The sequence below is a fragment of the Pinus tabuliformis genome, chromosome 3_2, assembly GCF_031772625.1.
Source record: "Pinus tabuliformis cultivar Carrire ecotype Pingquan chromosome 3_2, CPIR1, whole genome shotgun sequence".
In the NCBI taxonomy this organism is placed as follows: domain Eukaryota; kingdom Viridiplantae; phylum Streptophyta; class Pinopsida; order Pinales; family Pinaceae; genus Pinus; species Pinus tabuliformis.
This window is the reverse complement of record NC_142302.1, coordinates 822,537,855-822,554,128: the sequence shown is the minus strand read 5'-3', so window position 1 is coordinate 822,554,128 and position 16,274 is coordinate 822,537,855. Positions and strand designations below refer to the sequence as shown.

General features: G+C 35.4%; 2 protein-coding genes across 2 annotated transcripts in view; both read left to right on the top strand.

The window, feature by feature from the left end:
- Positions 1 to 9,417: 9,417 nt before the first annotated feature.
- Positions 9,418 to 10,130, top strand: LOC149183197 (pathogenesis-related protein 1B-like). The gene has a single exon (XM_089414864.1). The coding sequence runs from the start codon at positions 9,418 to 9,420 to the stop codon at positions 9,925 to 9,927; it is 510 nt and encodes a 169-aa protein (XP_089270990.1). The 3' UTR covers positions 9,928 to 10,130.
- Positions 10,131 to 12,392: 2,262 nt separating this feature from the next.
- LOC149183196 (cold-responsive protein kinase 1-like) overlaps positions 12,393 to 16,274 on the top strand; it is a 48,553-nt gene continuing 44,671 nt past the window's right edge. The window contains exons 1-5 of the mRNA XM_089418686.1: positions 12,393 to 12,575; positions 12,679 to 12,794; positions 12,881 to 13,094; positions 13,199 to 13,430; positions 13,532 to 13,682. Coding sequence (XP_089274812.1) covers positions 12,521 to 12,575; positions 12,679 to 12,794; positions 12,881 to 13,094; positions 13,199 to 13,430; positions 13,532 to 13,682 — 768 coding nt within the window. The 5' untranslated portion in view covers positions 12,393 to 12,520. The remainder of the gene's footprint in view (positions 12,576 to 12,678; positions 12,795 to 12,880; positions 13,095 to 13,198; positions 13,431 to 13,531; positions 13,683 to 16,274) is intronic.

The window sequence follows — 16,274 nt, the reverse complement described above, 5'->3', positions numbered from 1 at the left end:
ACAAGGGCCAAATATTCTAAGATGGCGTCATGGTAATGTAGGAATTTACAGGGTAAGTTCCTCAGAAAGAACACCAAAAGGACACTGCTCACAACTAGATCACAGATCAATACACCAGTATTTTTGACGTGGTTAAAACCCTCAAAGAGGGAAACAGTGCACGGCCTGCGCCAACGTGGCTACTACAGGCAATTTATTAATCAAATAATGAAAATTTACATAATCTTCTCTCATGCACGGATTACCCGAACAATGACCCTCCATGCGCTTTAAATAGAACTCATGGACCAATCGGGTGTCAAGCCATGGATCAAGTGTCGGTAATACCGAGGAGAGAGAGAACCGTCGGATCACTACATATCGTGACCGTCGGATTGTAAGTTACAAAATGTACAACGGTAAAGAAACACACTTTACCTAACTCTATACTAGACCAAGTTGAACTTAACTATTTCCTATGTGTCAGAATATCCTAACATCCCCCCTTAAGAACAACTTGGGATAGGATTGAAGGATTTACAAATATGACACAATAGGAGAAGGAAGGAGGCACTAGAGCCTATCCCCCCTTAGTGACAACTTCCTGAATTCCAAGCATATATCGAAGTTTAGTGAACTTCGCCTCTGTGAGAGCCTTTGTGAAGATGTCTGCAACCTGATCATCTGTTGAACAATATTTCACTTCAAGAACACGGTCATGAATGAGCTTTCTGATGAAGTGCATGTGTAGTTCAATGTGTTTGCTGCGCTGATGCTGGACTGGATCTTTGCATAGCTGAATGGCACTTTGATTATCACACCAAAGTGTGGTTGGATGATGCTGCTCAAAGCCAAACTCTGATAGGATCTGACGAAGCCACAAGGATTCCTTACTAGCTTCCACGGCACCACGATACTCTGCTTCTGCTGACGAAAGAGAAATGGCAGCCTGTTTCTTACAAGCCCATGTAATAGGTCCTGAACCAAGAGTGAAGACATAACTGGCAGTAGACTTCCGATCATCAGGGTCACCAGCCCAATCAGAATCAGTGAAACCACCTAATAGAGGAGCTGCTTTGGCACTGTAATGAATCCCAAACTGTATTGTACCTCGAACATAACGAAGTATTCTTTTGGCTGCTTTCCAATGACTTTCACGGGGGTTTTGCATAAAACGAGCAACAAGGCCAACAGCAAAGGAAAGGTCAGGACGAGTATGGGTTAAATACAAGAGTTTTCCTACAAGTTGACGGTATAAGGTAGCATCAACTTCAGGAGAAGTACAAGAGACTGAAAGTTTGACTCCAGACTGAAAGGGAGAAGGGGCTGGCTTACAGTCTTCCATGTGAAAATGACGAAGAATATCACAAGCATACTTGGACTGGGAAAGGGAAATACCCTCCTTGGATTGCAAGACTTGAAGACCGAGAAAATAGTGTAAGTGTCCTAAGTCTGTCATTTCAAATTTCTTTTTAAGGCTGGACTTCACATGGTTGATAAGGTTGGGATCACTACCAGTAAGAATAAGATCATCAACATAAAGAACAAGGATGATAAGAGAGTTGCCCACTTTCTTGGTGTAGACAGTATTGTCAGAATAACACCGAGAAAAGCCAGATTCTAAAAGAAAGCTATCCATTTTGGCATACCAAGCCCGAGGAGCTTGCTTGAGACCATAGAGAGATTTCTTAAGTCGACATACAAGGCTGGAGTCTGTTTGGATGAAGCCAATGGGTTGTTCCATATAGATTTCTTCATGCAAGTCCCCATGCAAGAAGGCAGATTTAACATCCATCTGATGGACTTCCCATTTTAAAGAGGCAGCAAGGGAAAGAACAAGGTGGATAGAGTTCATTTTGGCAACAGGGGAGAAGGTTTCAGTGTAGTCAATGCCTTCAACCTGTGAAAAACCCTTAGCAACAAGACGAGCTTTATGTTTATCAACTTTCCCATCTGGTCCATACTTGGTTCTGTAAACCCATTTACATCTAACAAGTTTGCGTCCCTTTGGTAGAGGAACAAGATCCCATGTATCATTTGTCAACAATGAATGATATTCTTCATTCATAGCTGCTTCCCAATGTGGATGGCCTGAAGCTTCTGCAAAAGTGTCAGGATCATGATTTACTGGAGCTTGAGCCAGTAAAGAAGAGGCTCTTTCAAACTGAGAACGTGTACGTCGCTGATCTGTAGGATCACCGGCAAGATCACCTGCTGCATCCCGAGTAGCACGGACCCATCTTGGAAGTTGAGGATCCTGAGAAGGTGGGGGAGGATTGTCATCCTCACTTTCATCATCTGAAGAAGAAATGTTTTCAAAAGTAGAAGAGATAGGAAGAGGTGGCACATCCGCCGGACTAGGCTCGCAGGCCGATTTATTTTCATCAAATTTTACATCTCTTCTAATGATAACATTTTTGGACTTAAATGGAATAAGTCTATAACCTTTTACATCTTCAGAATATCCAACAAAAGTACATTTCTCACTCTTAGGTTCTAAAGCTTTATGTTTTTCATCTGGAATATGGGCCCATGCTTCACTTCCAAAAACACGAAAGTGACTTACATCTGGTTTAATGGAACTCCAAGCTTCTTCTGGAGTGATATTCTTTAGAACCTTAGTAGGAGTGCGATTGATTATATAATTTGCACAATTAATTGCTTCGGCCCAAAAACTAAGACTGAGTCCTTTAGATTGCAGCATACAATTAGCCATTTCCTTTAAGGTGCGATTTTTCCTTTCAGCTACACCATTTTGTTGTGGAGTGTATGGAACAGTATGTTGCATTTGAATTCCATTTTCGGTGCAAAAGTTGATGAAGGTGTTTTTAACATATTCTCCACCATTATCAGTTCTTAGCTTAAGAATTTGATGTCCAGATTGTTTTTCAACAAAGGCTTTGAAGGCCAAAAATGTGTTAAATACTTCGCTCTTGAGTTTTAAGAAGTATACCCAAGTGCGTCTGGAGAAATCATCAATGAAAGTTAATGAATACTTGCAGCCAGAGAATGAAGCAACAGGAAGTGGACCACATAAATCATTGTGCACAAGATGTAAAGGGGCTGAGGCGTGCCAAGAGGCACGTTTGTCAAAACTGTCCCGATGATGTTTTCCGAGTACACATCCAGAACAAACACCATCTCTGCAAGATACCATAGGAAGACCTGTCACCATATTTTCTTTACATAGATGTTGAAGGGAGCGATAGTTTAAGTGACCAAATCGCTCATGCCAAAGTTTGCTCACTTCATCATTATGAGCAACAAATACTGAGGGAAGATTTGATGACCCAAAGTTGTGAAACTTATACAACCTTGTGGAATCATCAGCAATACCAGTAGCTAGAATCTGTTTAGGATCTCTTAGATCCTTGATTACAACATCATGAGGTGAAAATTCAACAATTTTACCTTCACCTGAATGAGTTATCTGATATACAGATAGAAGGTTGCAGGATAATGTTGGAACACATAATACATCATTAAACTGACCATTGTCTAGATGAACAGTTCCAGTCCCTACAACATTAAGAGATCTATCATCACCAACATATATATTTTTGGTGTTACAATCATTTAAAGAAGAAAACATGGCTTGGTTTTTGGCCATGTGATAAGAGGCTCCAGAATCAATGAGCCACTCATGAGAAGGAGAAGAAGAAGATACATTTAATGCATAACCAGACTGAGATGATTGACAACGACATGCAGAAAGTGCCATTCCGGAAGTTGAAGTTGAAGTATGCTCCACATGGATGTTATGTTTCTTCATTGCGGCTTCCATCTTCTTAAAGCATTTAGATTCTAAGTGGCCATCTCGATTACAAAAGTTACAATGTCTATCAGTCTTCTTCCATTTGTTTTTATTGGTCTTATCATTTTGCTGAAATGATCTTTCATTTTGAGGCTGAGTTTGCTTAGGACCCTTGTTTGGTTTAGGACCATTCTTTTTAGGATATGACTTCTTAGGATTCTTTGAATTTGGTTGTTGCTGGGCGGCTAACGCTTTCTTGGAAGAGTTTCCAAGATTAAGAAGACCAAGGTGTAAGAGTTTTTCTTGTTCTCTTATTAAGGAATCACAAAAGGAGTCAAAGGAAGGGGCCTTGTAGTCTTTTCCTTGACAAATGAAAGCTTCCCTTGTAGAATGGAAAGTGGAAACAAATACAGAGTAGGCTGGTCCCAACTTAGTAAGGATGGAATAAATAAGGTTACTATCTTCTTTCTTAACCTTAACACCTTCCAAGAGATATCTAAGGGTCTTGAATTTGGACAAGAAATCTTCAATGCAAGAAAAATTATTAGGATCCAAAGTAAGCAACTCATTTTCAAGTTGATGGGCTCTAATTTCATTTTTAATCCCAAAAACTTTAGTGATTTTTTCCAATGCTTCATGAGGAGTCTCAAGTTCTGCAATATGGAATCTAAGATCAGGAGAAATAGACATCCCTATCAAACCACGTGCTTGATCTTGTCTATTTTCCCATTTTGCAGCCTTGTCTTCATCTTTTGGTTTCTTCTCTTGGTCTGTGGCTATTCTGTAGAGACCTTTACTTCTAAGTAAATCTTCCATGTAGGCTATCCATTGGAAGTAGTTAGTGCTGTCAAGAATGACTTGGCATGGACTTTCCATTTTTTAAAAAAACTGAAGCTAAAGATGCTGAAAGTAAGTGTTCCAATGGATAGATCTCGAAAAATTAGGCTGTTTAAAAAAAACGGCTCTGAAAAAGGCTTCCGGATGAAGAAGTTATGGCTTTTTGAAAAAAAATTGTTGAAGTTGCCGGCAAAGTGCGCGAATGTGCGGGAATGAAAAAATCCGCCCCCACAAAATGGAGACTTGAACCCAAGACCTCTACTCTCTTAAAATAGCTTTGAACCAATTGATCTATTCAAAAAATTTGAGAGAGAGAGAGAGAGGGGGGGGGGGCCTTGGTTTGCATGCTTGCCTTGAGAAAGCTCTTTTTCCCTACAAAACACAAAACACAAAACCCAACACGGACATGCAAAGAAAACGAACCTTATGGCTCGAAGTTAGCTTTAGCCAAAAAACTAGATATTTTTAAAAAATGAACCTAGTTAGCTTTAGCCGAAAAACTAAATATTTTTCTCAATGTTTCTGATTTTCCGAGATCACACTAAGGTGCAGGGAAAAGAGCATACGCATGAGAAAAATCCTTCCTTTCTGTTTCTGATTTGCCCAGATCACATAGAGTCGCAGGGCAAAGAGCATACGCAGAAATGAAAGGTATAGATCCGGTTAGAAAAAAAGCTAAATAAACCGAAACCGAAATAAGCAGAGAGAAAATAACAGTAAACTGCAAATAAAGACTGTATACCTCCCGATCTGAAAAATGACGCAACTAGGGCTACCGGAAACCTTTTCGCGTGAAACGAAAGGGGTTCCTCACTGGAACAGATGCTCCGAACACAACAGAGCAGTCCTCTCAGCCCGAAAGCAGTCAAAAACAGCAGATCTAGGAAACGGCAGTCGGATGCAGTTCTACCGGCTTCAGATTTGGATCACCAACGGACGCGGCCCTCAAATAGCTCTGATACCATGTAGGAATTTATAGGGTAAGTTCCTCAGAAAGAACACCAAAAGGACACCGCTCACAACCAGATCACAGATCAATACACCAGTATTTTTGACGTGGTTAAAACCCTCAAAGAGGGAAACAGTCCACGGCCTGTGCCAACGTGGCTACTACAGGCAATTTATTAATCAAAGAATGAAAATTTACATAAGCTTCTCTCATGCACGGATTACCCGAACAATGACCCTCCATGCGCTTTAAATAGAACTCATGGACCAATCGGGTATCAAGCCACGGATCAAGTGTCGGTAATACCGAGGAGAGAGAGAACCGTCGGATCACTACATATCGTGACCGTCGGATTGTAAGTTACAAAATGTACAACGGTAAAGAAACACACTTTACCTAACTCTATACCTAACTCTATACTAGACCAAGTTGAACTTAACTATTTCCTATGTGTCGGAATATCCTAACAGGTAATTCAAGGAGTTTTGATATGAATAAATCCTATAAAATTCGTTCATGCATGATAGAATAAGATGCCCAAATTGGAGGCTTAAGCTATGGCATAAGATAACTTTATTTCTCTAGTTTCTTATGCTTAACAAAACATTAACCTTATATAAGCTTCATAGAAAATACTTTCAAGGACCCTCTATATGCCACCTTTATTCTACCAACCTTGAGACTTCTAAATAGATGTTAGTTTCCTTCTGAGTTATGTGATTGTATTTCTATTGTCCTTCAATAATTAGATCAAAATATAATTAACATTTTATCAACCATAGAGGAATGAATATCTACCCATTTCTCCAACCCAATACTAAATGTAGCTTGAAAATTATTTCTATGGTTTATCTTATGGGAAACATGGAAAGAAAGGAATTGCAAAAAATTTAAAAATAAAATAACTCCCATGGATTTCATTTGGCATTCTATCTTGAATAAAGATTAGAGAAACTATTTTTCTAATCCCCTAGACCATCGAATATTGGGATTGTAATCATGAGGAAAAGCACATTCATTGTGGATTAAATCTCAATCAATACATGAATTTTCTTCAAGCTCCTTTGTCCCCTCCAACCTCGTCGAACTCCCAACTATTAGCATCTTCAACTCACTAGTGTCCTAAAGCTAAACTTTGATTGGGCCCAAAGGGTAATAGAGGACCGACCATTTTTGGGGGTCCTTTTAGAACAAGTCTTGGTCACATAATCCATATTTACTCATGAGATATCAAGATAGACAATAACAATGTTGTTGAATTATATGCTTTGGAATAAGGATTATTCATTGCTAGAAGAAGCAATTTTAAAAAATTTGTAATAGAAGGGGACCTCAAAAACAATAATTCGGATGACTAGAAATCTCTAATATGACACACACACTTATAAAGTCTTAAGAAGTTGGAGAATTCATTGTAGCTAAGTAAGCATAGCATAAATGTTGGAAGGAATTATAGATGTCATTCTATCCCATGCTCAGAGAAATGGAAATAGAATTGTAAATATATCAGCCAACAAAGGAATCATTCTAAAATTGATACCATGGAGTCAAGCTCGAATAAATACATTCTAGACTACCTGAAAGTATATTGCAAGATATTATAAATTAGAGTCTCGTTCCCTAAATTGGGTGCTTGAATGTGGGATCTACATCAAAATCAAAATAAACTAAAGAACATGGATAATCATTTCAATATTGGCAAGAATATGGAAAGCATCATGTTCACTCCATTCGATGAAGAAAAAGACTCACGACAACCAATCCAAGTAGACTCTATATCTAGATAACATGATCATACCAACTTGCATTTTTGCTATAGGTTTTTATAGCGGAAATGGGATTGGAAATGTGTTTTTTTTAGTTATGTTTATTCTTTAGATGATAGAATTATGGTGTTGGAAATATAAAATGTTAAAAATTTGTGACTCTGCTAAAATTTCATTTTCCCCTGAGATGTCGACCTCTCTCAGCTCTATGGCAAGAGTGAGGTTGTTAGTAGAAAGGTAGCCTAGTTATAGTCACTTATAAGGCATGTATTAAATCTAATCATGTCACTAGTGGAGATTAGAACTTAGGTGGGGAGGATAACAATCACTGTGGCCCTCTCTCAGCTCTATGGCAAGAGTGAGGTTGTTAGTAGTAAGGTAGCCTAGTTATAGTCACTTATAAGGCATGTATCAAAGCTAATCATGTTAGTAGTGGAGATTAGAGCTTAGGTGGGGAGCATAACAATCATTATGACCAACCATCTGACATCCCAATTAAAAAATACACTTTTATATATCTTTTCACATTATAAGGAAAACATTAAACACCATGCGCTTAACCCATGATCAACTTAGTGCCTTTTCATCCTAACACTTAGCTTTGAATAAAATACTTAGCTTTCAATAAAATGGCATTCAATAAACAAAATAAAAAAATCACCAAATCAACCATTAACTCGGTGCATAATGCTTAACATTCAAATGCATTACAGAGAAAACGGCATACTAATATCTTATATAAATTATAATCATAAACTTACATGAATTTATTTCTTGAAACTTTTAAATTACATGTTTAAGTTTTTCGTTTTTCGTTTTTAATTGCTTACCGTATATTGACTTCTTTGGATGTTTCACGAGCCTGTGGAAATGAAATAGTAAAATGCCCAGATGGGAGGTTTCTATTCTTTCTTCTCCTGGAAGGCACTCCTTCGCTGAATACGACTAGTCAGCAAATTAAAAGTTTCCCTATTTCAATGACCGTATATTATACGACGCTGGACTTTCTCCGAACGCGTGAATGGACAGCGCAATCGTCGGGGCTGATAGTGATGTGAACTCTATCCGTTTAATCGAAATCATGTTTAGAATTTTTCACCGACAGATAAGGCAGGATGGAGTAACGTGATTTCTTAAAACCCTGAATACGAAAATTTGTTGAAAAGGTTTTTACGTGGATATTTAATCTTTTAATAAAGGAAAGATTTATTCTAACATTAATCATTGTTAGAAACAGATACTATTTACTCACTTAATTTGAAAAATTATAATCGTATCCATTTGACGATTTAATAAAGTTTTTTGTACAAAAAAATTAAATTTAAATGTTGGAAATTTGAATGTTGGTCTGGATTTTCACACTTATTGGGAATATAGATTAAGTAGACTAAAGCCATTTTGAACCATAGTTTGAAAGTTTACTAATGGTAATCAATTTTAGTATAATAGAAAACTTGCATGATATCACAGCTAGATTTTCAATCTACCCCACCTTATTTACCAAATCCATTCGATTGACGGATATCCACGGATTTGTTAATATCTATGCAGAGCGCCGCGTCCTCTAAATCCAAAATTAAACCCAAAATAAATGGCGGTGGAGATGGGATCGGAACTATAACTCTGTAGGCGGGTAGGATGGAATCAGAATTGAAAATTTTTCATTCGAATTTTTATCTTATATCGGAATTTAAATTCAAAATGGGTAACTATGCTGTACAGTATTTTTTTTATCTTATATCGGAATTTGAATTCAAACGGGGTAACTATGACCCAGAGCAAATGATTTAAATAATGGTAATGATTTTTACTTCAATTTCAAATAAACTAAACTAAGACGATTTGAAGACAGTCAAGACACGTCGTTCTCGTCGAGCAGAAAAATTAAAAGAGAAAAATCAACTCTTGACTTTGGACTTTTCACCTTATAGTTTCTCCACATCTTCGACTCACATGGAGTCCCACCATATGTTGACAATGTGGGAAGGAAGGAATGTGATGCGTGGTAGTAGATAGGCGATAAATATCGATAATGGCTTACATGCTTTTGACAGAGCAAACGGAATGGGCAGAGAGTGATCCTCCTTTTTTCTGTATTTGGCGTTAGGGTTTAAAGGGTTAGGGTTTTCACTATGAAGTGGTTATTCCAAAATGTTTTTTCCCTGCTATTAACATGGTATTGCTTGCAATTTTCGGTTTTCGCCCACGGCGCAACTATTCAGCAGCAATTCTTATCTCCTCACAATGACGCGCGAGCCCGAGTGGGTGTGGAAGCTCTTGTATGGAATAACACGGTCGCGGCTTACGCACTGGATTATGCAAACCATCGAATAGCAGACTGCGCTCTGCAGCACTCTGGGGGTCAATATGGAGAGAATCTTTTCGAAAGCTTCGGAATATCAGACCCCATCGGAAGCGCCGTGTCGGCTTGGGTTAACGGGGGGCAATACTATAATTACTCTTCCAATTCCTGCGCTGAAGGCAATGTGTGCGGGCACTATACTCAGGTTGTGTGGAGAGATACGCGGAGGCTGGGCTGCGCTAAAGTAAAATGTACCAACGATTGGAATTTCGTTATCTGCAACTATGACCCACCTGGTAATATTGTTGTTGGACAGCGGCCATATGAAGAAGGTAAGTAAATAAATCGTCATGTCGACCGCCTTCCACGCACGTTTTATTATGAATGCATAAATCGTCTGCATTTGGTTGCTAGAGTATAGAAAAATTCGATATCATTGTCTCTGCTTAAAGTAGTATGCTGTAAAATATTTAATGCCGGCTAAACTCGACAAGGGAAAATGTCAAAAAACACTTGGATTAATCTATGTATCTTCAATATATTCGTCCATATTTTATGTCAAGCATATCTTCATGCTAAATGATTAAAGGCCAGGGATAGGCGCTTATTCCTTACCTTTTCCGAAGCTGTGCGCCTTATCCTTTGCCAAAAAGTTTGAAAGGCCAGGGATGAGATTTTATCTCTGGCCTTATTCCCCTCAAGGTCAATGGCTTTGGCAATGTTGTTGACCCGAATTTCCTAGGTTTATTTTTTAAATGGTGCTATTATTAATGGTAGATAATAGAATAATTTATTATAATTTTGTTATCAGATAGGGAAAATTTTGTTATAATTTAATTATTAATTAGCAGTGGAGAGAGTTATTTCTAATTGTAATTTTCTAATGTAAGTATACATTATTGTCTTAGAAGTATTTGTTGGTGATCTATAAGTGATACCTTTCACCGGTACTAAATATCTCTAAATTTTAGATGGTTAATTTGTTTTTAATACCTTAAAAAGAGGAACCCTTTGCCCATCAAAACTAATTTTAAAACATATTCCAACTATTGAAATTGCCCTATTATACCTTTATCATAAAATTTTATTAAATAATTATTTGTTTTACAATAATTGAAATTATTTATATAATTTTATTTGACAAATTTCTAAATATTATAACTTTACTTTCATTTATTTTATTTTATTTTTCGACTTATGAATTCATTTTCACAGTTATTATAATCTCTAAATGAGCACAGCCCTAACCCAGTTTTGAAAAAAAAGTAACAACTAACCCTCAAGTTTGCACAATTTCTTTGTGTCACTGAAAATGAGAAAAGAAAACTTAGGCCATTTAACTGTCGCCCGCAGAGTTCTTTTAACTGCCAACTAATACTCACAAAAGAGGAAGCGGATAGAATTAACAGCATACTTTCCGCGATAGAAATAAAAGCATACTGTCCGCGTTATAATGGTACTGGGATTCTTCTGCACGTTGTTTCCTACGACATCAGATCTCTAGATTTTATGTTTAGAGATTGGGTGTGGGTTTTCCTCTGGCTATTGTTCATTCCTTTACAAACAACAGCAATCCACACGATATCTCTTGAAAACCCAAGGCTGTTTTCTTCATCCTAAAAAGGCATATATATAATCTTATCTAAAATTAGATCACAAAACCTGAAAGGTTCAAACCTCACCACTTAACCTTTGAAACATCCTAGGGATTGAAAAACCAGGACCTTACCCTTACAAATATTAACCGACGCTTCTGCTAATATCGGTCATGCCGATGGCTTCATATATGGTCTTGACCAGTATTAGCCTTACCTAATCCTTAGTGATTGCTGACGATACTTGAAAGGAGCTGGGAATAAATTTCATAACTGTTCATGTAAATTATACGATTTGAATTTATTCTGACCTGATAAATTATTAAAGCTCGTATAAAAATTAACTCCCAATAAAGTACACAATTTGATATTTAATGGGGTTTACTTATATATATTCATATTTATATATTTCTTAGATTTTTTGGTATCTGAATCTGGTTGAAAATTTTGAGATAAAATTTTGATTTGTGTTATTTAAATTAGTTTTTAAAGTATATATAGATTCAACACTCTGAAAAATATTAAGACACTTAGATTGAGCAAGAGTTACTCATCAAACTTATTATTTCAAAAAAAAAATTGCACGATTTTAAAAAAATTAAAAAAAAAACTTATCAGAAAAACTTCCCAAAAAAATCACACTAAAAACAATCAGACTTAAATTTAAATAAGTATAAATCTAAATCTAATGGTAAACCTACTCCATTAAATATACTTTTTTACCAGCCTCTACAGGAAAATCCTATTTCCACCACTATAGGATCATTAATGCGCTCTTACACGCGCGGGAGATAGACGTTTATAACTAGATAATAAAAATAAAAACGGGGCGTTACCCCTGCCCGTGTTATAAAAGTCTATCTCCCGCGCATATAAGACCGCATTAATGATCCTATAATGGTGGAAATAGGATTTTCCGCCTCTACATACCTTGCTTTCGTACCAAACTTTGTTATTAGATAGAATAGTAAATAAGCTTTGCCTTCCGTGAAGGCCATCGTGTCTAGGTGGGCCTGTTTTATTCGCTACTCAAATTATTCGCGTTTCACTGATAACGAGAATCTAGTTGAAGTTTTTTGTTTTTTCTCATATATATCATAAATACATGTGTTTACCGTTTCGTCATGGTAGAAAATGTATGTTTGTTGACTCTTTTAGTTGTGTTTGAATGGTAATTTGACAGCGCCGCCGGCGGATTTGACCAAGCCGCCCAAATCGACGAATTTTCCACGCCCTTTGACACCGTTATCTGGGAATTCGACACATCCTTCCGCTAAAACAACATCGAAAACAGTGTCTATAGTATTGGGAAGCGTCGTCGGAACAGCTCTAATTGTGATGTTGTGCTTGGTATTCCATCGATGTGTACTGTGGAAGAGCTCTGTTAGAACAGGTCAGTATATATGATTGCCTTATATCCTGCCGTTTTACTTTTTTATTTTTCACAACTTAGTCGGATTCGATCGTCCTGAATAAAACTGTTGTTGTGAATTTAGATGCAAGGAGACATTTTGGGCAAGTCTCTTTTGATTACAAGGTTCTCAGAGATTCGACTGGGAACTTTGACAGAAACAACATGCTTGGCAAAGGAGGCTTCGGTGAAGTTTATAAGGTATAATATCATAGGTGATTTTGATGCCTCTGTTCAATTATATGATATGTTCATAGATTAATTGTAATGAGTTCGACAATCTGCAGGGAAGACTTCCGGATGGGAGGTATGTTGCCGTTAAAAAATTGAATGGAAAGCAGACTACTCAAGCTGCCGAGGAATTTCTGACGGAAGTGAAGCTCATCAGCAGCGTCCGTCACCGAAATCTTGTTCGTTTACTAGGATGTTGCAAGCGAGGGCACAAACGCTTGCTGGTTTACGAATTTATGTCAAATAACAGTCTTGACAAACATTTGTTCGGTACGTATTTGGTACTAATGCCACTGTCTTCAGAATTCATGTTGTTTTCAGAAATCGTGTAACTAGTACTGAGGCTTTGAAATAGTATTACTGGTGGTCTGCAGGTGAGATAAGAAATGCTTTGAGTTGGGAAATCCGTTTAAATATCATAGCGGGCACAGCTCGAGGCCTTGCATATCTGCACGGGGAATCCGACGTGCGCATTATACACAGAGATATCAAATGCGCAAATATACTTCTCGATGACAAACTTGATCCTAAAATTGCAGATTTTGGATTAGCTAAATTTTTCCCAGAAAGCCAAACACATGTTTCGACAAGAGTCGGAGGAACAATGTAAGTTCAGCAGCTCATTTATTACTTATTTTCAGATGACTTCTGTTAACTATGAAAGCCGGGCATTAATTTGTGTTTTTCACGGATTTGGTATAAGTCAGAGGCTACACTGCACCAGAATACGCTGTTCACGGGCAATTAACTGAAAAAGCTGACGTTTATAGTTATGGGATCATGGTTCTTGAGATCGTGAGTGGGAGAAAATGCGTGGACGCAAGACTACCCGCCCCGCTTCAACTTCTGCTGGAATGGGTGAGTGTCTATTTCAAATAAGTTTTTTATAATTTTACTTTCCATAAACTAGCAATTGTCTCAAAATGCGTAAAGAAAAGTTTACAAGTTTTTTAAATGGCATGAAGAACGCATTCGTAGATCTTTATGACATATACCTCATATATTTTAATGTTAAAATATATAAATATTGTAAAAGATCTTTATTATATATCATAAATTATATATATATATATATATATATTATTTCAGAGCTTATATTAAATATATTAGTTTAATATATTTTTAATAAAATATTAAAAATAGAGAATGATCACTGTAATAAATTATAATTTATTTAAAGTGATTAGATTATAAATTTATAATAGAATTATTATGTTCACAATAAAAATATTATTTTTATATTATAGTGTGAGCAAATCTCTTTTCTCCGAAATCTCCAAAATTTGACGCAGAAATATCGGTGAGAAACATCGGTGAGCAAGTTTCTTTCCTCCAAAATCTCAAAAATTTGAGGCAGAAACATCAGTGTAAAACACTTCGTGTAGTTTGAGTTTGTTGGCTAAGTGTGCATGTTGTTTAGAATTGAAAAATGGTTGAAAGGGTTGATATGAAAAATCCTGCATCTTGATGTTATCAAATTATTAATAAAATATAGTTTTATGGGGTTGATAATAGATTGTTTTGGTGGTTGGATAATTATAAAAATATTTTTGTAAATTATGATAATGAATAATGAATAGCATTTTCATATTCATAAAAGTCTAAAAAAATTGATGTATAATATAGTAATGAACATTAAAGTAATAGAATCTATGGGAGTAATTCAATTAGCTATGACAATGTTATAAAATAATATCTAAATTATGAAATTTAATGTTTAAATTCTCATAGATTAAGCAGAAAAAAACAGAAGTATTGACCAATTTGAAATTAAAATAATGAATATTTGTATATTTAAATTGTCTTCGAGAGCTCTCCATCAATTAAACTCCGATTTCATTGAACTCTTGGAATTATGTTCATTGAACTCTTGAACTTCCCGCAAATATAAATTCTGGTATTGTATTCCTTGTTTGGAAATATAAACTCTGGTATTGTATTCCTTGTTTTGTCACTTATTTATGGAAACCTAGGATGGTATTGTATTCCTTGTTGGGAAATATAAACTCTCACTTTGTTCTGTCACTAAGTATTTATGCAAACCTATGATTCTACGAACACGTTCATCAAACATAAGCAAAGTGTTCTATCATCAAGAGCTTCAAGGGTTAAAATTTCACTTTCATTTAACTTAAACACAACAACAAATCAAATGTCCTTAATATTGTCTTGGGTGATATCTTACTAGATTTGCTATCTATGTTATTGGAAGGGTTAGATCTAAGTGTTATAGCACTGTGGGAAAAGGAGAGAGAGTCATCTCCAATGAAAGAAAGATGCTTTAGTATCATTCGATGATAATAACTATCTAGTGAAGTCATATCATTCATTTAAAAATTTATGGATATTATATCATAGTAAAATGGTCATAAATTCAAATAAGAAGATAAAACTATTTCTTAAACCAATATAAGTTTTTTCCAAATCTTTAACTTTGAAGAGGACCATCCTGTTTATTTCCAACTGCACATTTTACTATTACATCACATGTCATAAAAATCGTTATAAAAAATAAAACTCCATAATTAATAGAAAATCTAAATTTGTCATCATGAAAATCAATCGATTTACTTTTTAATTTAAATATTTAATAACAAAATTATATATAATGATGAAAAATTTAAAGAAATTAAAATAATTTATTTTCTATATAAAATTAAAATATAAAATAATTTAAAAATAAAATAAATATCATAATTTTTTTTTATAAAATATTTTAGAAATGAAAAATAAAAAATATAAATATAAATTTTAATAAAAACTACTCTGTAAAACATATTAATTAAAATTCAAAAAAATAAGTAAAACATTTGCGCTGATTTTAGGTATCCAAACAGAGTGAAAATATCCCTTACAACCCAAGTTAGTAGTGACTCGATTTTTCCTTATGCAATATTATATGTGAATCAAACATTTATGGATAACTTTTAGCAATGACGCATCCCACTCATGGATATTCTATAATATTTAATTTCCTCACTTTCTGAAAAGTATATATATATAGATAGAATAGAATTGAATTCAACATAATAAAATGATCCATGAGTGGGATGTGTCATTCCTAAATGTATAGATTTTTAATTCATATATATGTATATATATAATTGTCCTGTGCTTTTGTGTATTTATGGGTGGGTCAATAGTAAATATTGGCTTTCCTTACACGTGTAAATTAAAAAAAAAATATCATTTAGTTTCAAATGGTTTCATTCTAATTTTGAATTTAATGCAAATTGATGTTCAGTTGGTCTATATACCAAATTAAAAATCCATACGTTTATGGATAACGCTTAGGAATGACACATCCCACTCATGGATCGTTTTATTATATTGAATTTTCGTACTTTGTAAAATAATATAAATTACACGAGATTCAAAATTAAAATGAAACCATTTCCAACCTAATTTTTTTTTTTTTACCTAATTACACGAATTCAAAACTAAAATAAA